Source organism: Mesoplodon bidens, assembly GCF_964165515.1.
Source record: "Mesoplodon bidens genome assembly, chromosome: 7".
NCBI lineage: Eukaryota > Metazoa > Chordata > Mammalia > Artiodactyla > Ziphiidae > Mesoplodon > Mesoplodon bidens.
The window spans coordinates 90,387,173-90,411,154 of record NC_138164.1 but is presented as its reverse complement, the minus strand read 5'-3'; the positions used below and the strand labels follow the sequence as shown (position 1 = coordinate 90,411,154).

The 23,982-nt window shown below is 36.4% G+C and overlaps 2 protein-coding genes across 2 annotated transcripts in view; one reads left to right on the top strand and one right to left on the bottom strand.

Moving 5' to 3' along the window:
• The window catches only part of CCDC73 (coiled-coil domain containing 73), a 137,823-nt gene extending 130,510 nt beyond the window's left edge, over positions 1-7,313 (top strand). Inside the window, exons 17-18 of the mRNA XM_081240508.1 lie at positions 1,577-1,710; positions 6,786-7,313. Of these exons, the coding sequence (XP_081096634.1) occupies positions 1,577-1,710; positions 6,786-7,004 (353 nt within the window). The 3' untranslated portion in view covers positions 7,005-7,313. The remainder of the gene's footprint in view (positions 1-1,576; positions 1,711-6,785) is intronic.
• A 99-nt stretch (positions 7,314-7,412) lies between these two features.
• On the bottom strand, positions 7,413-23,799 carry EIF3M (eukaryotic translation initiation factor 3 subunit M). The gene is made up of 11 exons (XM_081240509.1): positions 23,680-23,799; positions 21,086-21,218; positions 20,137-20,275; positions 19,730-19,853; positions 19,479-19,573; positions 14,572-14,655; positions 13,339-13,438; positions 12,632-12,713; positions 8,945-9,088; positions 8,069-8,129; positions 7,413-7,607 (listed from the first exon to the last, which is right to left on the bottom strand). Exons 1-11 carry the CDS (start codon positions 23,719-23,721, stop codon positions 7,487-7,489), a joined length of 1,125 nt encoding a protein of 374 aa, XP_081096635.1. The 5' UTR covers positions 23,722-23,799; the 3' UTR covers positions 7,413-7,486.
• Positions 23,800-23,982: the final 183 nt, after the last annotated feature.

Here is a 23,982-nt window from a genome sequence, read left to right as displayed (position 1 = left end):
CTTTGTGTCCACCTAGAGGGGTGGGATAGGGAGGGAGACACAAGAGGGAGGGGATATGGGGATATATGTATACGTATAGCAGATAAACTTTGTTATACAGCAGCAACTAACACAACAGTGTAAAGCAATTATACTCCAATAAAGATGTTAAAAAAAAAAACACACCAAAGTATAGGAAACTTGGGAAGTTATAACAAAAGAAACTTAAATGGATTGCAGTTTACCTAAAACTTAGATCATTCTTAAAATAATCAGAAACAAAAGATTATAAAACAATTTTTTTAATCCTCCAGAATTAAAAAAAAATAGGGAGGGAGGTAAATGGATGAAATATGTGACTTAATATTGAAGTACTGAAGGTGGGTGATGAGTACATTGACATTCATACTCTTTCATGTATTTGAAAATTTTAATACTGAAGATATTTTAACATAGAGATATACTACATAACATATATAGGTGCTGTATAAATGTAACTTAAAAATAACTATTGTTTCAGAAGTATGATCATGATAAAAATGTTTATTTGGCTAATAGCAATCTCATAGTTAAAGTTGTTGAGGTTGTTGAAGACAGTCTTAGATTTTACGGGAACTTTGCCTGTTTAACAATATGCGTTTAGACCCAGTGAAGAAATACAGATTACAAGGAAAGCTTTACATGGCCTTCTGACTTAACAGGCTTCTTTTAAAAAGGAAATTGAGAAAATTTTAAAAAGAAAATGTGGGAATTAAAAGCAAAATAAGTATATCTTGTTTACTGACATGAATGGAGAAGTAATATAGGGGAAAATAGAAAACACCAAAACACTGTAAAATCTCACTTCACAAACTGTAATTTTCCTGATATAATAAAATGTATTAAACTTCAGATTCCATTAATTTTGTCTGTCAAATGCTGTGGTTAAGTTTAATGCTGTTAGTCAGTGGACTGGTCTAACATATACCGTTTTCTCACAAGTCGTTTCTTCTAAATTAAATCTCAATGATATAAATTAGGATGGAAGGAGAGATGACTAAAATTCTATAGAAATTCATCTTGTAAAATACTCAAACTTATAAAAGATACTCCTAAATGTCTTTTAACCTTACATGTTTCTCTAAATCATTGTTATCTATTTATTAACACTACTAGATAGCCCTTTGTTGGATTTTTTTTATCATGGCCAATTTTTTAAATATATTTTACAAATCTGACTTTCAGTTGGTTCAGACTTTTCCCTTTGAATTGGTAAGATGTTCACTATATAAATGTCTATATGTGTAGGCAGTGCAGTAACCAGGGGAATAAGGATAACATTTTAAGGTATGTTATATTGCTTTAGAAGATATTTATACCATGTCACTAATTTTAATGTGAAATCAGCAGGTTTTAGAAAGTAGCAATAAAAATGTTTTCTGAAATGAAACGCCTAATATAAGAGCAAAGTCTATGGAAACAAGTGTTCAAAGTGAGAAGAAAATAGAAATTGTTACTTTTTAAATACAAAGCATAGGATCAGAGAAAAACAAGTTTAGTCACTAAAATGAGCGCCTGGAGAATAAAATTCAGTTGTCATTTCCTCTTTGTCAACCAGATACTACCAGCATTAACAGAGTTGCTGACATTTTGAACAACTCGAATATCCATCCAGATCCCAGGGGACAGCCCAGTGAAGAGAGGAATGCAATTGCAAAGACTTTTTGTGATTCTTCTTTTCCCACAGAACATGTAAGTCAATTAAAAATATTGCGGAGCAGACCTTAGTGAGCTAATTCTACAGATATGTGTAGAACTGTGTGCATCTGGATGCTTTAAGACCTAACTGATCTTCAAAATAATATCAAGAGGGCAACATGGCACCATTTTTCACAATTAAGTTTGATGGAAAACAGCAGGAAAAAGTCACAGTGTATAAATCAAATAGATATAATCCAGCCTGTTTTGGGAAGGACAGTGTGAGGTAGTGTATTATGCACTTATATTTTTTAGTCACCTAAGTTTAGGAATAGTGGCATTTGAGCATTTATTTATTTATTTAAACTACTAAAGAAATAGTTCACTCATTTGAGCATTTAAAATTTTAATAAAACATGCCTTAAACAATCTAATCAATAGAGTTCAGTTGTTTTTAATAGTGCTTAAGTTAATTTATATTATTTTGGGAAACTGACTATTGCAAAGGAAGAATGTCTATTTTTAATTATTTCAATTAAAACACAGTATGTGAAAGGATCAAATATTCATAAATATATCAAGTATGGATATAAATATTAAGCAAAGTATTTGTAGAGATTATATGGCTCCAAGAGTCCATGTCATATGAAAAGCAAGTAACTACAACTGACAGATTTTTTTTTGGAAAATTTGTAAGTTTTTTAACTTAGTGTGCAAAACTTTAGTGCCAAAAAGGCTGTATTGTTCAAGGTCTAAAAAACAATTACAGGTATAACTGCTAAAATGTAACCTAAAAAGTTTAGGAAAAATGACAAAAAAACCCCTGCATAGTCACTGTATATTTTAAATTTTAGAGATGCACATTAAACAACTTTTCCTTTAGCACATCTAAAGTGAAAATTATAATACTAACACAGCCTTAACAAGTAATAGGTTCTAACAGTACATTTAATTTCCATTTTTAAATTGGAGAAACCTCAAGATAGCATAACTCTCCCTTTGGGAAAGTTGAAACTAAAAGCAGGATTTACCTCTTCCACCTTTGCATAATTGAGCGCAAAAACAAATAGTTTCAGCTTGATGTTCAAGTGTACAATCTTTAAACTATGGTAACTAAAGCGCAGTGGGCCGGGCACTGGGAAATCTAAGTTCTGACCTTGGCTAATTAGATAAGTCATAGAATCAAAGCAAAAGCAAAAAGAAGCTTGAGCATCAAAGCTGGACACCTTTTTTTTTTTTTTTTTTTTTTGCGTTACGCGGGCCTCTCACTGTTGTGGCCTCTCCCGTTGTGGAGCACAGGCTCCGGACGCACAGGCTCAGCGGCCATGGCTCACGGGCCCAGCCGCTCTGCAGCATGTGGGATCTTCCCGGACCAGGGCACGAACCCATGTCCCCTGCATCGGCAGGCGGACTCCCAACCACTGCGCCACCAGGGAGGCCCTGGACACCATTCTAATTGGGTTGAATACTTAATACTTCTAAGATAATTGTCCCTGTTTTCAAACAGGGTATGATGGAACATTTCCCATCTCCCTTTCAAGCCCATTTTTATAATGAACCCAATAAGGGAAGTTCTTTGTATCTGATTCCTAATGCCTTTTCTGTTAATTAATGTTGTTAAGAATTTACATTTATAGAATTTAAAACTTTTTCGTAGAAATATTCCCACAACAGGCCTACATTTTTAAAAACAGATGAGGCAGTGAAACAAATGTGAAGTAATTTTCCAAAGTCATTAGGAACACAGTCTGCAGTGGACTTTGATTAGGTATCTTGGCTTAGTTGCATGCTACATAACCTTCTCAATTTTCATAATATAAAAAATTTCTTCTCAAAATACTGGTGCATGTAAAACACTAAATGTCTGTTTAGCTAAGTGATTATCACTAGGCATCAAGCACTATGCTATGTATCATTGTCCCAGCTGAACCTTGATTACCAATTAACTATCTAATGTGGGACAAATTTAAAAGCAGATCAACTCTTGCCTAGTCTACTGAAAATGCTTTGATCCCTGGATTAAACCAGGCCAATGTAGTCTCTTTATGATGCCTGTTTACTTGCTTATGTACACTTTCCTAAATCAGGGGCTGTTGAATGACAGCTGGCGGGCCAAACGCGGCCGACTGCTTTGCTTTGCCTGTAGTTCTGTGGCTGCTTTTGTATCGCAATGACAGAATCAAGCAGTTGTGAGGAGACCACTTGGCCCACAAAGCCGAAAATATTTACTCTGGCTCTTTACAGAAAAAGTTTGCCAACTTCTGTTCCAAATGAAAAGTAAATTTTATGAAGACTTATAGCCAGAAAGGGAATATAATATTTTTATGCATACTGTCCACATCAATCCTGTAAAATTCTGGGTAGTTATTATGAGCTAATCCACTTTTCCCCTACAGATCCAGAGCAACATGAAGAGTGTTTTTTATTCTTAGAGCAGGGGTTAGGTTGGTAGCTTGCTGCAATCTTGCTTATACCCAGGAATGAGGATGGGAGAGAGGGGCCAGAGTAAGCAAAGAAAGCCACTTATTTTACACAGCCAATGATATTAGGTTCATTTAAGTTAAATTTTAAAATGCACCCACCAGGGTAGGGGAAGTTCTAGGCCAGAGTAGATCTTTTGAGTCAGGCAGAAAGAGGTTAGGAGGCAAGTGATTTTTATGAGAAGGAAAGGAAGGAGCAAAGATATGTGGGAGCATCCAAGTAACTAGAATTACTTCTGTAGACTGCGAAACCTAAATTAAGCTAAATAGGACAAGTTTTATCAAGTGTAAACTTTAAAATTACACCTTGTTTCTCTCTACAGCCAATCCTTCCTGCCCCTCCCACCAAGTAGGTAAAGGGAAACAAACTAAAGCAGATATTTATAAATGTCTCCTTCCTTTTTCAAGATTAAAAGTCAAAGAATCAGGATTTTGGAAAATTGGGTCATTTGTACTTGATATCAAATGCACCAAAACGCTTCAAGCATTTTGTTGGCAAAATAGGACCATTATGTTATATAGATCATCAATCATTTTACTCCAAAATCAGTAGCAACCTACATTTAGATTTGGTCTATTTCTCTGTAACTATTCTCAGTAGTGCATGGAACTGACACACTGCCCACTGCACTTAGGAAGCAGGTTCTCAGTGTTGCATGGATGACTAACATTCATTTTGGCCCTGTGAGATACATGAAGTACGCTGAACATTTATATGCCAGACATTATGAGAAATATACATTTATGCGCATTTTTATCCATTATGTTAACTCTCTTTACAGTAACAGCATTTTGTAACTAAAAGAAGCTGAGAAAACTAAAGCCCACAAAAGTTAAACGACTTAAGGTCTCTTGGTGGTCCTGTGCTGATACTTTTTCATCTGTTATTTCATAGGAACACAGGCAATCAGACAAATATGAACCCAGCATTACCCTAAGGATCAGAGGCTAAACTCTGAGGGGACTGGTGGCTGACTAGAATTCTCAGGAACCAAACAGAGCAATCCAAAAGTTCCCTTTAGGGAACTGAGGTTAAATGTAAACATTTAAACTCATTTTAAAAATTATTACTATATAATCTCACTTTGAAAACACAATGTTACAAATATGCCATTTTTATCAGATTGGAAAAGATTTTAATGTAAGGCAGTACTCAAAGATCTTCACAAAGATTTATGAAATGACATTCATTATAGCCTAATTTATAACAGTAAATGTTTTCCAACAACTTAAATGTTCAACAATATATTAAATTATGGAACATGGAATATGATGGAGCCATGCTCTTTCTAGAGGGAAATGTTAAAAATTTTTTTTTACCCAACATAGAAAATGATATAAATGATACAATTTTTCCCCCCCTGCGGTACACGGGCCTCTCACCGCTGTGGCCTCTCCCGTTGCCGAGCACAGGCTCCGGACGCGCAGGCTCAGCGGCCACGGTTCACGGGCCCGGCCGCTCCGTGGCATGTGGGATCTTCCCGGACTGGGGCACAAACTCGTGTCCCCTGCATCGGCAGGCGGACGCTCAACCACTGCGCCACCAGGGAAGCCCTGATACAAATTTTTTGCAAGTGTGTATATATAGAGGAGTCCTGAATATTTACATCAAAATGTTTGATGGTGGCTGGAATCTTGGGAAATTTTAATCTAATTCTTATCCTATTCCATACCTCTAAAATATATTCCCTTTCAACAGAGGATTTTATCTGAGAATCTGAGAAGACCATAAAAGATTTTTTTCAAGAAATTAATTTTTGATAGGGATAAATTGGAAACAAATGTTAACAATAGCATAGTTAAATTTAAATGATCACACATCCATAAGAAGTATTTTGCAGCCACTGATATTTGCTTATGAGAAATTTTAATGACCTAGGAAACAACTCACAGAGGGAAAAATCAAGATATAAAATTCTATAGATAGAATGGTCAAATACGCTAATAGAAAGACTAATAGCAAACAATACCAAAATGTTGACAGATCTCTCTGGATCGTGGATTACTAGTGATTTTTAATTTCTTTACACTTTTCTCTGTTTTCTAAATTTCCAGTGATTATTTTATAATCAGAAGAAACCTTAAAATGGAAAACTTATTTAACATGGTATTAGAAGTACGACCCAATGTGGTGCCTTGGAAACATGCCAGCTTCCAAATACCTCATTGCTCTTTCCTGTTTCTCCAACAATGGTGTTCTGAAGCGTAAGAGGAAACATGAAGTAAAAGGCAGTTTTTATATGGCAGTTTACTTCCGTTAGCATTTTAAATTTTCCCCTGGCTTTGATAAAAGTTACAAAACATAGACATGTTTGGGAAGGGAAGGGGAGTAGAACACAAAATAGATTTTTATCTGCATTGTTTTAAATGTTTTCTTTCAATATAAGCTTAAGACCTTTAAGGAAACGTTTGTGGTATTCCTGGAATACATTAGGGATCCTGAAGAGCTACTACATAAGCCTACAGATTCACATTTTATAGTTTTTTGGTGCCAAAATTACTAAGGTAGTTGTTGAAAAGTAGCCAAGAAAACGGTGGCTTTTATCACATACTCATAATTGCAGAGGCTTAAGGATATTCTTGAAACTTGATGATTGTTTAGAAAATGGGTAAAAATTTCACTGGTAAAACAAGTTTGGTATTTCCTAGGTGAAAACAAAGCCTCTGAAATCAACCCTGCCACAAAGCCATTTTCAGGCAATCAAGATTAAAACCACTACTGGTTTGGCTGCGTCTTCTACTGGTGAAGATGACTGGCAGAGCTTGGTAACAAATCAAATAAATGAAATTGAAAAGTTTCTAAGCTCCGAAAATGACAACCAACCTAAAAAAAGAAAAGCAGAAGAGATGGTAGGAAAAACTGATTAAAATAATGTTGATAAATGCTTTCAGTGGTGAACTGACTTAATTGAAATGTTGATGTGGTTTAGACTAGAATACGACTGTTACATCTAAAACTTTATAGCTGTAGTCAGTTTTCCAACTTTTTCTGTGATGAAATTGTGTTACTGTTAACGTTTTCTCTTAGTAAATGCTTCATTTAAGATAGCTAAGACTGCAAGGTTTGATGTTAGCATTGTTTCCCTTAATTAAATCTGTCTTTCCTCCATATGCTTTCATCAAAGCTCTTGCTGCACACTCCAAAACCCTTCCTTACAGAATACAACTTATGTGTTACACAAAACAGACGTAGTGACCCTTTGTAATTTATTACTTTGTATGCTCTGAAGATTGTGATTTCTTTTAAATTTGAGACAATAACTATCCAGACTGTAGTCAGATTTCAGGCTATAATGTTTTACTGTGATTTAGATTTTCCAAAAAAGAACAAAATTATATAGCATAAAAATTCAGGTATCTGAAAGACTCAAAAGGCTGTTTTTCACTTTGTTCAAGTTTTGTTTCCAGGCATTAAGTGTGTCATAGAGTTGTTGCCATTGTTGTTTTCCAAATGTCCGATGTGTGCTATGACTGGAAAAATTAAAAACAAAGTTATTACTCAACCTTTTATCCTCTGTTTTTTTTTTTTTTTTTTTTTTTTACAATATTACACACTTGTATCTAGTTAAAAGCAAGGTTAAATACACAGAGAAGACATAATGTAGAGTTGTAAGAATGACTAGAAGCTTATTTTTTAAAAAAAACCTTTATTTGCCATACTGATCCTAAACCATCTATTTTCCTGAACTACATAAACCAGACACGGAAGTCATTAATATTCCAGCCAGTACTGAGCCATTAAATGAAATGTGCTGGAAAATAGGACTCTTTCATTAAATAAGCTAATCACATTCAGTCTGAACTTTAATAAAATTATGATAAATAGCAACTATTTAACTACAGTCAACTGCTAACACCACCTTGGTTCTCTAAACATTTAAGTGAAATAGAATAAATTGTTCTACAAAATGCTGCAAAGTATTGTGTCTTACCTGACAACTACTTTTCTCTGGGTTTGATCAATTTTGCAGTACACCATTTTAGTTCTTACTGCTGAAAAAAAGATGTTTTACATGACATGTTGTATGGAATATTCCCAAGGAAAACAGCCTAAGGTATGAAACTGTGACCAAGTAAGCCATAATAAAACTTTACAGTTTTCCAACATTATTTTACAAACAGGCTCTTTGAATTTAATAACAAGCCCAGCAATGTGATGCAACCAAAAGGAAGGCCATAAATTTGTCCTCTGGTTGCTGTGCCTATCTATATTAAATATCACATAGGGTTTTCATTAAGAATTCTGGTGTTCTCTGAAATCACATGGGGGCGGGGTGGGGGGGGGAGGGGGCTAGTTTCTTAAGATATTATAATACATGTTATTACTCTTAAAAATACTAATTAACAGTTAAGCCACTTTATAATGTAATTATTGAGGAAGAAGGTGCTATTTCTAGGCCAATCATAAAATATTGGTAATGGTTAATATTTGCAGATCATTTACTATGTGCCAGGCACTGAGGTGAGTGCTTTACCTGCATTAATTCATTTAACCCTCACAACCACAAATTAATTCCTACATTCCTGTTTCACAGAGGAAGACCTAGTCTCAAACACAGGTCTAATACTAAAATCTAGGCTCTTAACCACTATGATATACTGCCTAAAGGCCTTTGTTCTACATGACTTCAAGGAATAGACACACACCAAAAACCACATAGCAATTTATATTTCCACTGAACTTTTTCACTCTGCTACAAATATAATCTGCTAATCTACTAAGCTCAGTTTCAAGATTAAAAATCTTATGTTTCATGGGGTAGGAAGAGAAATTCTAGGAAAAAACGAAAATGTTCAAATTGCCTTACCATCAATAACAAACGCTTCAACATCATCAGCTCCAATCTGAAGTTCTTGTTGCATTGTGTCAAAAGAAATTTCTTTATTTTCCACTGCCATTCCCATAAAAGTAAGTAGCCTCATTTTTGCCATATTCTGTTCATGTAGTAGGCCTGAGTAACACAGTAGTGAAGCCAGATGAGTATCCATACTAATTACAGCCCTGCATGATTACAACTCTTGTGTAAAATCGTGGAAGTCACTGTGTTTGGGTACTTATACAGAGTAATTTTCACAAAGCTTCTTATATTTACAAACCATAAACTAACCCCGTAATTAAATTATGAAGCATTTAAAATTATTTTTCTGTAACTACATTTCTTTATTGCTTCAGTGCCACAGGTGATAGATTCAAAGTTAAGAATAAGCTATAAAATGGTATTTTTAGGCCCTAAGTTTTATACATTTTACATTTTTAATATTTATTTATATATTTTAGGAGATAAAGTATACAAAGTACATTTCGTAAAAACATTCTTATTTAATTGAATTAAACTTACTTTTACTAATAGCTCTCCATTTAAATACAAGATTCCTTATCTACTTACTCTTTGTTCTGTGTCCATGTTACTGGCAAACATGGAGTTTTAAAATATTTTAATATACATTCACTTATGAAAATATTCCATTTCCCTTTAGGCCACTTTGGACTTAATACTTAAAAATCAAAACTGCAAAAGTGTATTTAACATTTATAGGTTTTAAATGATTAGTACTAGATAAAATTAACAGTGATACCTGTTCTTTTTAAGGCAAAAGTAGAAAAACTGTACAAATAATCAAATTTTGCCTTATAATTTCTAATACAACATTCTGCTACAATTATTCAGATCACAAACAACTGTTAAACCTTAAAGGAACAATGAATTACCTAGTCCCGATCCTTTCACTTTAAAAAAACAATAAAACTGAGGAGTAGAGATTAAGTGATTTACTTTTTAATAACAAGGTGGCAGTACTAGGCCTAGAAAATACGTCCATTTATAAAATAAATAACTAGAAATACAAATACCTACAAATCCTGAATATCCAAATTACCTATTCCTAAATAGAAGCTGAATTATAACACACAAACACACTTGATTTGATGCTATTTCTTAATTATAAAAACAAATTTCTAAAGTTAATTTAGAAATACGTAACACGTTCCTTTTCTCTAAACTTTCAACTTCTGTAAACTCAGCAAATGACCAATCACGTACCCCCTAGTAATTAAGAGCCTCAAGTTTGTACTGTTAAAAAAAAGTTCTAAGCACTCCATAAATAAATTTGAAATTTATAACATTCAGAATATTAGCAGAAGACTAGGGAAGCCCATTAATATAGGACATTCGTCTGTTAATTAGCTGTAATTATGATGCAGGCTTTCTATTTGGCACAGATTCAACAAAAACATGATCACCATAACTCAAATGAATGAGGTACCCAAGTAAGTACTGCTAACCAGGTTTAATGGAAATCTACAAGCATCAAAAAATCAATTAGTGCACATTAACCCTAATTAACAAATGCAAATTAGATTCTGATTAACTTTCCGAAGCAAGAAGGTAGCAACTGGATAACACCAGATTACATGTGGACATGTTAGGGCAATTCAGTTGACACAAGATAGTGCTACTGTTGGCCCAAGTTGTCAGTGTTAATAAAGTGTTGTGAGATAAACTGATGCCACCTGTGGAACCTAGACATTTGTAACCAGACTTTCAGCTGTAATAAATATTTAATACATCTAAAAAACAAAAATAAACTTTTAGTAAGATGTTTTCCCGGAAACATCTTTCAAAAACAAATTTCCAATAAATGGTTGCTAATTTGCACAGATTGCGAGAAACAAAAGGCAAAATAGGGAATCTGATTTCTGGTTTGCACAGAAATTCTATTATGTTTTTTCTATCACAGAGAATACTAAAGATTTGTCTCAATATTTGGCAATATAAGAAAGTTCCTTAACATTACCAGTTCAATGGACATATTTAGTCCTCTTTTAATATGATAAAATGATAGAAACTCCTAAAATTTTTAATATATAATTTAAAATACTTTAGAAATTAGATTTGTTTCACTGCTACGCCCTGTGCAGTGACAAGCTTACCGTAAATCAAAAAACTTAAGAGAAATGAAGATTGTTTCTAGAATGAATTATGTAAAACCATGATCTAACTAACACATAGAAACCTGCATTTAAAAACATTTCAAACTGATGTTTAAAGTAAAGCAAAGAACCAAACTTAAAGCCTTTAGGACTCTTGTTCTCAAAATCAAACATATTAAGCTAGTGAAGTCTGAGTTTAGACTTGTAGGAAGCTGTGCTTTGTTTCATGAAAGTAGAATATTACCTTCAAAGAGGAAGTCACAGTGTTCTGTCATATTTCAATTTTAAAGTTATAAAAAAATCTAATTTTATGGAAACATTTATTCATTACTAATATGTCAAAACCTTAATGCAGTAATAAAAAAATGTGCATCATTGAGCAATTTCTGCATTGTCACTGACCCCTGTCTTAAAATGCTGCAATATAGAAAACGTAATTTTAATGCATGCAATAGCTTATGAACCAGTGCTCCTTTGAAACAGTCAATTACACATCAATGGGGGAGTGTCAAAGTGTTAATTACTACTCCTTTTTCTTTGGTGCCTAAATAAAGAGGTTGCTGACATTAACATTCCATCACATAGCTTCATGCCAGGAAACAAATTAACTGGGACAGAATGTGGTTTTCTGGGTCTAGTGCACCCGGCAAAGCATTCAACACAAACACACTTGCATCTACTTTATCTTGGTGTATTTCAAACGCCTTATTATGTTCAGAATAATTCAATCTTCCCAATTCCAATGGCTGCACAAAATTTACAGGTGACAGGAATTAATGATTACCAAATTGAGGACTAATAGTATAATCAAAGTAGATTATAAATGTATTCTTTATCTACACTTCAACCAACCAGGAAAACTAAATTCAATTTTAATATGGAAAATACAACTAGCCTCTAATGTGTTCTGATTATTGCCCCGTAGAAAAACAAAGCACCTTAGCTTCAGTTGACTTCACTCTCAAAAAATGGGTAGTTTTAGAACAATTTAAACCTGTTCAACTACAGATTTTCTAAGTTTTCCCTTTTTAATTTTAGCATGATAAAAACATGCTCCAGAAGGAAAATACTGAATATATACTATGCAGTTTGCTCAATGAGGATAAGATTCAATTCGGCAACATTTACTGAACTCTGTTGGTCTAGAAAGAAAACTCCAAGATAAAAATCATAAACCTTAAACTTACTATGCTGTCTTCAACAAACTGTAGTTAGGAAAATTTCTCCTATCACACAAAATCACAACTCCATTTCTAACTCTATCTTCAGCTTCATGTAGATGTGCTTAGCAACACAGTATATATATACTTCTATAATTTGTTAATGGGGGGAGGGGGAGAACCAAGTATAAAAGACTATATTAGAAGGAAAAAAGCTATTTGCTACAAATGTGACTATGGCTTCTTAAAAGAAGTACCAAAAATGTAAATCACCAAGCATCTAAGGAATAAGATCTTTTACACCACTGGTTAGGGTAACCTACACATAAGGCCACGATCATATTTGCTGGATCTTTCATTCCTATCTCTCTCTACCCCTCCAAAGAAAAATCCCCACAACTTACCAAGTGAATCAATGAAGTCTTTATTATTCTGATAAAACTTGACATATGAGGCCAATTTAGCACTCACAAAAATGGTTAAAAGCTATACAGATAAACACAAAAAGACAAAGATACAATATTAAATATACAATTAAGATTTATACTTAAGGTACTTTTAAGACACTGACTCCCAGCAACAAGGCTCCACATTTCCTTCAAGCAGAAATTTCAATCTGTTTGATCAAATTACCATCTAAATTTGCTTTCATTAAAACTCACTTAGATGAAAGAATCAGTAAATAGTGTCCTCTAAACGATCTACCCCAAAAGATGGTGAAAATGACACAGTACAAATAGAAATAATCCAAAATGTATTTATAATTGCACTTGAAAAGTACATTCATCTGTTTTTTAAATATCAGATTTGTCTTTCTAATTGGGGATAGTTGACACTATATACTAAGAAGAAATTTGTATTCTCTAAGTTCATAATGGCCAGGCAAGTGAGATGAAGGAAAGGGAGAAAGAACAGCAGGCATGTGTTTGGTGGTTGGAGAAAAGCTAAATTCTAGTCCTAAATTTCAGTCTGTTCCTGATACAAAAATGAATATAGTTCTTCTCTTTCTATATTTCTCTAAGAGTCATGTTCACTAATACAAAGTAGAGTTATGGTTCAGTATGTTAGATTTAGGAGAAAATATTTTTAACATTAAGGATAAACTACTTACATCATGAATAAGCTCGCCTTCCAAAAACTTGACTGGTTTTAAAGTAAGAAGATGGTCAAAAAGAAATGCATTTGGGTCTTTCAATGCTCGCACAATACACCTTAATTAGAAAACAAAAACCCAAGCTCAGAGTCTTGAAATTTAGGTACTTTTCACTGCCTTTGCAGACTGCAAAATATATTCAATTAAGTAAACTATCTATGAGTTCAATATACACTGCATTAAAAAAGCTACAAAACTGGGCTTAAAACAGGCCAATAAATCTATCAGTGATGTCCATTTTAATAAAATTACTCGTAGAGGGACTTCCCTGGTGGTCCAGTGGCTAAGAACCCACCTTCCAATGCAGGGGCTGCGGGTTTGATCCCTGGTCGGGGAACTAAGATCCCACATGCTATGGGGCAACTAAGCCTGTGCCCTCAACTAGAGAGCCCGTGTGCCGCAAACTACAGAGCCCACGCGCCACAACTAGAGAGAAGCCCATGCGCCACAATAAAAGATCCCACATGCGGCAACAAAGATGCCACGTGCCACAAATAAGACCCGACGCAGCCAAAAATAAAATAAATAAAATTAAAATAATAGTTACTCGTAGACAAAAACACAGCTGGAGAGAAAGCACCACCAAAGTAATCAAAGAATAAAACAGCAGCAGTATTTTACTATTTATGCCAGACACTAAGGTAAGTGCTTTAACATGTATTACTTCATTTCATCCTCACAGCACCCTGAGAGACATATAGTAAGTAGTATCACACCCATTTTATCAACGATGGAATAACCCTATAAAGAAGTTATCATAATTTCCATTTCATAGATTTAAAAAACTGACTATTATTGCTACTAAACAGATCTAGGACTGTTTGAAGCAGTTATTCCCATTAGCAATGAGCTAATTTTTACAGAAAGCCACCAGCCTTTCCTCATCTACGTACCTGAATATTAAGGTAAAATCAACCAAAGATTAGGTTCTACTACTCAGGTTGGGAACCCCCACTGCAGCAATACCCCAAACAGCAAACACCATGTGGCTATTTCACATGCATGCTTTGGTTTCTTTCAACACCAAATCTTGAATTTTGGTATCTACATTAGGATCCTCATGGCACACATGGTATCAAATGGCTTTGGATCACTGGTAGATGCAAACATGACTTCAGCTATATGACTTAACGGTGTAGCTCACCTCTACCCTGCTGACAGTCATCACTGGAACACTGTGTTTAACGTTACCTGTGGGCATCAACTCGAGCCTGGGAAGCATTGTCCTCCGTGTAACTTCCTAGCAATTCCACCATGACTTTTGATGCAGCATCACTAAAAAGAAATACAGCTTTAGGAACTTCACAGTATCACTACTGCTATCCATTCATTCAGAAATATGTACTAAGTGCCAGGAACTGTGTTGATGATACATACAATGGTGACCCAGAGACCCAGTCCTCCACTATGGAAAAAGTCATGGAACTTTCCTTCTAGTAGGCAAGAGAGACAACTAAGGAAAAGTAACAACTAACAAGTTAAGTGCCATAAAGGAAATAAATGGTGATGTAATAGAGTTACAAGAGCAGAGACAGGAAAGAGGAGGCTACTCCATATAGAATGAGCAAGGGAAGTCTCTCTCTGAGGAAATGACATGTAAGCTGAGATCTAAAGGATGTAAAATAATTGGCCATGAAACGTACTAGAGGTAGAAGGTGGGGGCTGGATGAGTTTCCAGGCAGAGAGAAGACCAGGTATAAAAGCCCTAGGTGAGGGACTTCCCTGGTGATACAGTGGTTAAGAATCCGCCTGCCAGTGCAGGGGACACGGGTTCGAGCCCTGGTCCGGGAAGATCCCACATGCCGCAGAGCAACTGAGCCTGTGAGCCACAACTACTGAGCCCGCGTGCCACAACTACTGAAGCCTGCACACGTAGAGCACGTGCTCCGCAATGAGAAGCCACTGCAACGAGAAGCCCGCGCACCACAACCAAGAGTAGCCCCTGCTCGTGACAACTAGAGAAAGTCTGCGCGCAGCAGCGAAGACCCAACGCAGCCAAAAAAAAAAAAAAAAAAAAGCCCTAGGTGAGAAAAAGGTTTTGTGTCTGAGAAACTGTTAGGATAGTACAGCTGAAGTTGAGCCAACACCAGATATTTAAATAATTCTACTAATGATATCCTTCCAATTGAATCATCCTTAGAATTATGTAGATGATCAATTTTAACTGCAGTGCAAAGTACAAAATACTTAAATGCATTTTCTCAATCTGAACTCTTTGTAGATGTTTATCTTCACCCTCCATTTCTTCCTCTAAACTGATGAATCTTCAGCCAGTTACAGAAAGCTCAAGTTTGCTAAGTAGGAGAAACAGTTCCCCACCCCCTTTTTTCGTTTTCTAAAAGCCCTTCTTCCCCCCACATCTGGATTCAACCTGGGTAAAATCAGTAAGAGCTATACCATTTATGTTAAAAACTTAAATGATATTCTAAAACTTCCCCACAAAGCCAGGATTCAATTAAATTATTATCTTGTGCCACACTGCAAGCACAGGCACACTTTCCAGTTTTAGCAACCATGGTATATATACTTCAGTCTAATACATCTTATCAGTTAAAGAAATCTGAATTCACAAAGATCAGATAAAAAGGTCCATTTAAAGTGCACAATATCTGACATATAATGAGGACTCAGAAGGTATTACACAATTTGCACTCATCAACCACCAATATAAACAAAATCATGAAGGGGGCACCCATAAATGTAAGCATTCTTACTAAGAGGGCAAGGCAACTCTCAGAATTCTATTTAGAAGCAGAAACAAACAAACCAACAAAAAACCAAACAACAACAAAAAAACGACCATTTTCTGTGTACTAGACAAAAACCAAATCTTAAAATTTAAATCAGCAGCACGACAGAAATTTGAATAACCATCCTTCCCTAGTTCCTTAAGTGCAGGTAGCATTCATCGACTCAGGGCCCATCACCAGCAACAGGCTGGGAATACAATGGTTGACAGACAAGGTTCAAGGTTCCTAGCCTTCACTGAGCCTAAAACCTCATAAACCTTTTAGCCAATCGTGTGAATTGCCATGATAAAGTAGAGGGTGCTGTAAATACGGCAGGAGCATTTCAGGCAGAGAAAAGGAGTTGAGTGTAGTTCTAGACCAAGCATAGGCAAACTTTCCATGAAGCACCAGGTAATGATTATTTTAGGCTTTGCAGGCCACCTGGTTTCTGCCGCAACTACTCAAGTCTAGGCAAAAGCAGCCACAGATGATACATAAATGATAAGTGTGGGTGCATTCTATAAAAATGATACATAAATGATAAGTATGGGTGCATTCCAATGAAATTTTATGGACACTGAAATTTGCATTTCATGTAATGGTCACAATCTAAGAAATATCCTCCTCCTTTTGAATTTTTTTGTCAACCACTTAAAAATGTAAATACCATTCTTAGCTTGTAGGCCATGTAAAAACAGGTACCAGCCTCTGGTTCAGACTGGGAAAGAGCATGGATGCTTTTGCAGCTGACACAGGTTCACTATGTCTAGGGTATGATATACCAAGAGGAAGGGTATAGGGTTGTGTGTATGTGAGAAAGAGGGAGAGAGGGGGAGAGAAATGGAGGGAGGGAATATCCATATAAAGAAAACAAGGTTTTTGTGGTTTGTCACTGCACCATACAAAAATGGCAAGAGTATTATCATCACATTCACCAAGCCCATGCTACTGCAATAAACAGGAGCCCATGTCAGAAAGGACTTATATGCCAAACTAAGAATTCTGTACTGTATGCTAAAGAAAATGTAAACCTAAAGAATGATAGGCTGAAATTTCTGTTTCACAAAACCACTGTAGAGAGAATAAACAGAAGACCACTTCAACATGTCTTGCTTAGGAAAATAGAAACTAATTTAGAGGGAGAAAATGATAAAATTCATTTTGGTCACATTGAGTTTGAGGCAACTATGGGCCACATCTAAGTAGAATCAGGTAGAAAGCAGTTGGACATAAGGGTCTGAAGCTCAGAAGAGAAGCCCGGGTTGAACGCTTCTGGGAAGAGCATACACTCTAGTTTCATAAACCACCACTTCATACTGTCTTAAGTCACTGCTTCTTACATCCACTGCTTTTGCAACATGTTCATTTTTGAGAAATATTCATTTAGCACTTATATACTAAGTACCTACTCGTGTCAGACACTGTGCTAGTAATGAACAAAAAGTTCCTGCCCTTGGGAAACTTACATTATAGAGGGGACTGACAGATAATAAACATGAAAATATAGTATGTCAGTTAGTAATAAGTGTAGTGGGGCCGCTAATAAAATAGGGATGAGGGGAAAAAAGCAATGCGAGGGTAGGGGAATACTGTTATTTTTACAGATAGCCAGAGAAGGCCTTTCTGATGAGGTAAAAATTGAGCAGATTCAAAGAAGGGAGGGAGCCACAAATGAGGTGTGAATGAAGCAAAGAATCTAGACAGACAGGTGTCCCGAAAGCCAACTGAAGCAAGTGTTTCAAGAAGGAAAGAGTGATCACCTGTGACAAATGCTACAGACACTTCCCAATATGTTAACATTAGGGTATATCTAGGAGAGCACAAGATGGGTAATGATGTCTTATCTCAATTTCTCTGAGAATTAGCTTTGTAATTCTTTAGACCGTTACCTTAGTTATTTCCTTTTTACACAGAAAAGACTGAGGATCTACTAAACAGCAATTAGAGAAACCATCCAATGAGTAGTCATCATCTCTGAGAAGCACCAGACATTCAAAGGGAAACAGTAACACTCATCATTTTAAATTACTGTACCAGAAAAGACTAACTTTTTAAAGATGAGCTTGAAAAAATGAAAAGGATAATGATAGGAATGAAATATCCAATATTTACTGAGTGCCTTCTCAATAATGAAACCACTATTTTAAGAACTTCATGTGTACATTAGCTTATTTAATCTTTTCAACAACCTTATGAGGTAAGTACTACTATTATTTCCACTCTGAAGTTGGAAACTGAGGTACAGAGATTTATTTAGGGTCATATACAAGTAGGAAAGCCAAGGTTTGAAATCCCAGTAGTTTTATTCCACAGCCTGCACGTTTATAGCATGTATTAAAATACGGATTCTTTCTCCAATAGCTTTTATGCCCTCCCCATTTGAGACTGTCCGATATACAACTACCTACTCTTAACAGTTACTGACAACTGGCTAGAATGCTGCCACAAGCGTGCTAGCGTGGAACAGACAGTAGCCACTGACACAAAATGAAATCGGCCATTAATGCAAGATTCCCTGCTTAACTTCTTTTATAATAAAACGCCGCAACTTTCACAACAAAAATATAACTTCCTCTTGTACTGTTAAATGTAAATAATGTGCAGAAACTTTACATTACTTTAACAGAAACATTAATCTTATTGATCGTCTCTAATATATTAAACACCCTAGCACTGAAAGCAACTATAAAAATTGTGCAATAAAACTAAACTGAAGACTGATTACTTTTCCTAAAAGTTTTTAACCACTATGTGAAAAGAGAAATTGAAAAGCCAGGTCAAAATGGTAGGCGTATCCTTCAACCCTAATTCTAAAAACTGGGCCAAATATATCATTTGGTAGCATCCACAAACTGGATGAAGAATAAATATTTTGGGCATGAAGTTTGCTGGGCTGAATACAAGCCTTAGAAACTCAAGACCTTGCAGAAGCACAACTAAGTACCATTTAGTACAGTCTACTGCAAAGCTCCATCTCAGGGGCACTGTTTATATTAAGAGACTTGGACTATGACTCTGACTGATAGACCCTCACCACCATTAAACAACAGTGATAGCACCACCCTGTACTAAGACATCAAAGCACCATTAAATAACTTAGTCTAATGTTACACACAGCTTCGGGATTAACAGTTGTACCATTTTTAGAACAAAAGCAAGTTTTGCTTTTTAAAAAGTTTAAAGATGGGAAAGACTACTTTAAACTTTGCAGTTATCTTTAATTTAGTAGGTGAAATTTACAGAAAGAGATTTATAGCAACTCCTTAGAGAATGAACTAGAGCAAAATCACTTATCCTACCTGTCCTTAAAAAAGTCTCAACGACTTACATTGCCATTATGTTTTAAGTCAGTACATTAATTCTGAATACCTTTTCTTACAATCCACGAGTGCCTCATAAAGTAGCCTTAAAAGGGTGTGCTTTTTCTCAGTGGTGAGGTTCCAGTCAGAAATCCACTTTCTAACCTACAATGAGGTTGACAAAAAGGAGAAAATTTAGTGACACAGTGAACATATTTTCACAATTTAAAAGATAACATTTAGAAGACATATTTGCTTCTTATTTGAGCTCTAAAATTATACTACTTATAAGCAGAACAAGTATTTCACACGGTAACTCACCTGATCCAGCTCAGTTGGAATATACTGGATGGCCCCACAAGACGCTGCCACTTTAATGAGGCTGCAATACACTGTGTATCTCACAGGAGTATTCTTATCCATCCCATGGAAAAGGTTGCTTAGCCTGGTTAACAAACAAATAATAAAACAATGCTGGAGATCAGTAACTATGGTGACTAAATTGAGATTATATGCTCTGACAACAAACTTGAAAGGGATACTATAAAGAACGTCACATTACAAGGAGGGAAATGGTGCACAGGAGAGTTAAGTGACTTGCCAAAGACACACCACCAAAAAAAGTCACAGGTGACAGTCAAGTTCTAGAATTCTTGCTTTTAACCATTAAGGGACAGTAACACGAAGAGCCCCTTGAAAAGCTGAGCCTCTTCCAGTTCTTAACTTACAACTGCAGTCTCAGAGATGGGCGTTCACCTTCCCGAAATTTGACCAGTTTCTCACACAGGCTTTCAATCAGAGCTTCTTGCTTATCTGGTTCCAGGATCAACAGGAGGGATACCACACTGTTCATCACACTTTCAACATCTACACATGTATGGATGACACAACAGTGATACTATAATATTTAATGTATCTTGTTAAACATGTATTTCCAGTGTTATAATACACCAAAGACCATTAAACCTAAAACACAAGGTACTCTGGCTACTGTAAAGCAGTTCTAAGGAACACTTTTCCTTCAGTGGTGTGCATTATACTAAAAAACATAGTGCACATGAATTCAAACTAAACCAGCTCTGTTGTATAGTTATCATTCAGAAAGCAACTCACACATTTTATTGAAGAAGGAGGAAGTTACTACCCAAGATTTGGTTTTCAACCAGTAAAACAGAAGACTGATTTACATGTCTATGTAGTATACAGTTTCAATTTTTACTAGCAAGATACTAATCGTACACCAAGTTTAATCTCAAACCTTAACCAGAGATTTTAGGACTCCCAATTTTCAAAATTTCCCATTTTATCTCAATAAATAGGGAATCAGCCAAATAATTAAATCGGCTTTTAGATTACCTGAAATTGTATTCCATCTCATATTACTCTAAACCTTATGAAAAGAAGAGATTTTTTCCTTCAGTTCATTCTGAAATTACCAATACTTACCGTGTGCAATAACACTCAAAAAACATGTAATAAAGATGTTTCATCAAAATAGGCTTATTTCATGAGCATAACAGATGAGAATAAACTGCAAGTGTGTGCAAAGATAACATTAAAAGCAACAGTGCTTAAAAGTTCTAAGGTCTAAAACAAAACAAATATAATTCACATGAAAGTTTTAAAAGTAGGTCCCTTATGATTAGTAAATAATATTACAAAAAATTAAAGACAAACCTTTATCATCTTCCTTCAGACATACATCACAGGCTTCAATAATTTGAGCTAAATCTACATGAAGTCCACCTTCTGAGTTCTCTTCTGAAATTTCAGCTCCTTTAGATTTCAAGTAAGCTCGAAGCTCAGCAGCCTGTTGAATCAAATAGGGTTGCTATATATCTACAAAACGAACTATGAATCACAAAACACAAGATCTCAAACCATTCTGACGTATTTCTAAAAAATAAAATGTAAACATAGCACTTAATGATAACTTTAAATTATGTTAAAGTGCCTTTCCCCCAGCTCATCCACCATCACAGCCCCACACGTTTTCCTCAACAAGTGGCTACACGGACCCACTATGACCCACACTGATCACTGTCAAATTTCTCTCACATCACCTATATATCCTGCTGGACTTCCAGTATACAGCACAAACCTTTCTACTATAACACAAAGCTTTTTTTTGGTGTGGGGGGGGGAGTGCAGGAAGGGAATAACTGATCTGATTTCTTTTAAAGAAGTTTTATTACTCTCAGGTCTACATAACACAATACTTTAAAAAGTTACAGACATTACCCTGGCAAGAGAGTAATCATTTGTCAATTAAATGTTTGAGGACCTATCTAAGATAAGCGCTGTGGGAGACACAAAGATAAAAAGGTGATGCCTTTGAATGTCACCTTGAATAAAATGTTTCTATCAAATTGCATCTACGATGTAACTACTCTTTTAAAATGCATACCTGGATCAGAAAGCACTTTTGGACCTATAAAAACACAATTATAGTACTACATCCAGGTATTTAAATATTTTCTACTCTAATGCATATATAATATTTAACAACTTATTCTTCTGAGGACTTGGTATTTATGGCAACCACACATGAGGGCAAACAGTGTTTAAGATAATAAAATGAAGAACTGAAATGGAGATGTCGGGATACCATTAGTAAATATGTAGGCATCACATTTCTAAACCCACAAATATGTCTGGCTACCTAAGTGTATTAAAGCTGTTGCTCTGATGGTGCTATCCTTTCAGATAACATAGTAACTTCACATGAGTTGGTATCAAAAACAAGATTTCATAAAACAAACCTCACCATATCAGAGTGCACAAAAATATCACTGCATATTTCTCTATGAAGGAAACATGGTATGGTTCCCCCCTACCCCCCAAAGGCATCTGTTCAGTTTCTGCTTTGTACCCACAAAGCAAACTATTCAATCAACAGTTTATTGTTTTCATCTGTCAACCTTACTGGCCACAGGTGGTTATGGAGTGGTAAAAGCAAAGAAAAGGAAACAAGGACTCTGAACGCCACTTCACTCTAATCAGAGAATATAACCAAAGTTTAACTCCCAAAGCAGTCACCTATTTACCCAAAAGTAATGGCCAGTGTGAAACAAGAACATTAGCATAACCTAAATGGAAATGACACTTTAAAACTAATATAATCAATGACAAGAACTTCCTCCATCTACAAACCCTCTTCCATGTTAGGAAAAAAAACCAAACACTTTTTTTCAGTCACCTAATAGCCAATTGCTGATAACGTGATTCCATTCCTACTCAGATAGGCTTTTTTTTCCTTCCACGTCTTCTTTTCCAATTATGCTCAACTCGTTCCCTAGCCTTTTGTTCCCCCATTTTTCTTTCCCCTTCTTACTTTGCTCTTCAGGACTGAAGGTCTGCATGTCTACCAAGGGGGAAAAAAAAAATCACATCTGCAATTCTAAAAGTTATCTTACACTAGTATTGATATTTTCTCTTCTATCGAAACCAAAATTTCCATGTTAGTGGAGTAGCAGAAAAATACAAAATGACAACCCTTAACGACTTCACAGAATAATTTGCAGTTCTGCAAAATTAGAGAAAATCATTTCAAGTTTAGTTTAACTCCCACCAACTAAAGTTTAACTTTTGTTATGGGGAAAATGAGAAGCATGAGCTATGCAAACCAAAGAGCAAACCACAAACAGAAAATTTAAAAATATTAAGATTGTTCACCAAGTGTATGCCTCAAAGTATGAGGATGGAATTGACGTTATGCGTTCAGGTTACAGAACTCTCACTCTTGCTCAAGTAAAAATATAAAATACGGCCTACATATAAAATAGGCGTCACCTGTGCCCTCGTGGTCACATAATAATAAAACCATTTTGATCTTTAGTACCAAATTATTTTTCCCTGAACTGCTTACGCCGTCTAAAGATTCGCCACCTCCCACTCCGGATGTGGCTGCATTTGGAGGACGGAAGCAGATACCCTTCGCAATGAGTCAAAAAGTACCGTGTCGACAGACAGCAGTGACTCCAGGCTGGAAGAGTCCCGACGCCGACCAGGAAGTTGGCCGTCAAGCCTCGGGCCCAGCACTGGGAGTGCTGGCCGGCGGGCAACCCCAGGCCTCCAAGAACGCGCGCCCCTGCCTCGCGGCCTCCCAACTCTGGGGTGTGGAGGACTGAACCGCGGCTCTCGGCTCCGGGGCGGGCTCCGCGGGGCGGCGTCCCGCTCGCCCGGCCCTGGTTCGGCCCCGACTCGACATCTCACACTCCTAAGCCTCCCCTACACCCGACCCTGGCGGCATCCGCCGTCCGGGAGCATACCTGATCTTCCTCGCTGATGTCGATGAACGCCGGGACGCTCATGGCGAAGGCCGGAGCACTTGGGACACTCGGCTCGCAAACCACGCCAACCGGAAAAAGGAGCTGGGCCGCGCGCCGGCGCCTCACAACCGCTTCCGGGTTAGCCTGCGCGGGCCTTGAGGGGCGGGGTCACCAGGACGGGCGAAGCCACGGAGACCAATCGCAGCTCGCGCTCTGGCTGGGGCGGGGCGGAGCGTAGGCGGGGGCGTAGGCGGGGCGTAGGCGAGGCGGGGGCGTAGGCGAGGCGGGGGCGGAGGCGCGGCG

Excerpts from the sequence above, each read along its gene's own strand:
- EIF3M (XM_081240509.1), bottom strand. The coding sequence starts at position 23,721 with ATGAGCGTCCCGGCGTTCATCGACATCAGCGAGGAAGATCAG. Across the intron at positions 19,574-19,729 it reads TTCCAACTGAGCTGGATCAG|GTTAGAAAGTGGATTTCTGA; the intron begins GTGAGTTACCGT and ends ACCTCATTGTAG. Across the intron at positions 13,439-14,571 it reads GCTCGAGTTGATGCCCACAG|GTGTATTGTGCGAGCATTGA; the intron begins GTAACGTTAAAC and ends TTTCTAATTAAG.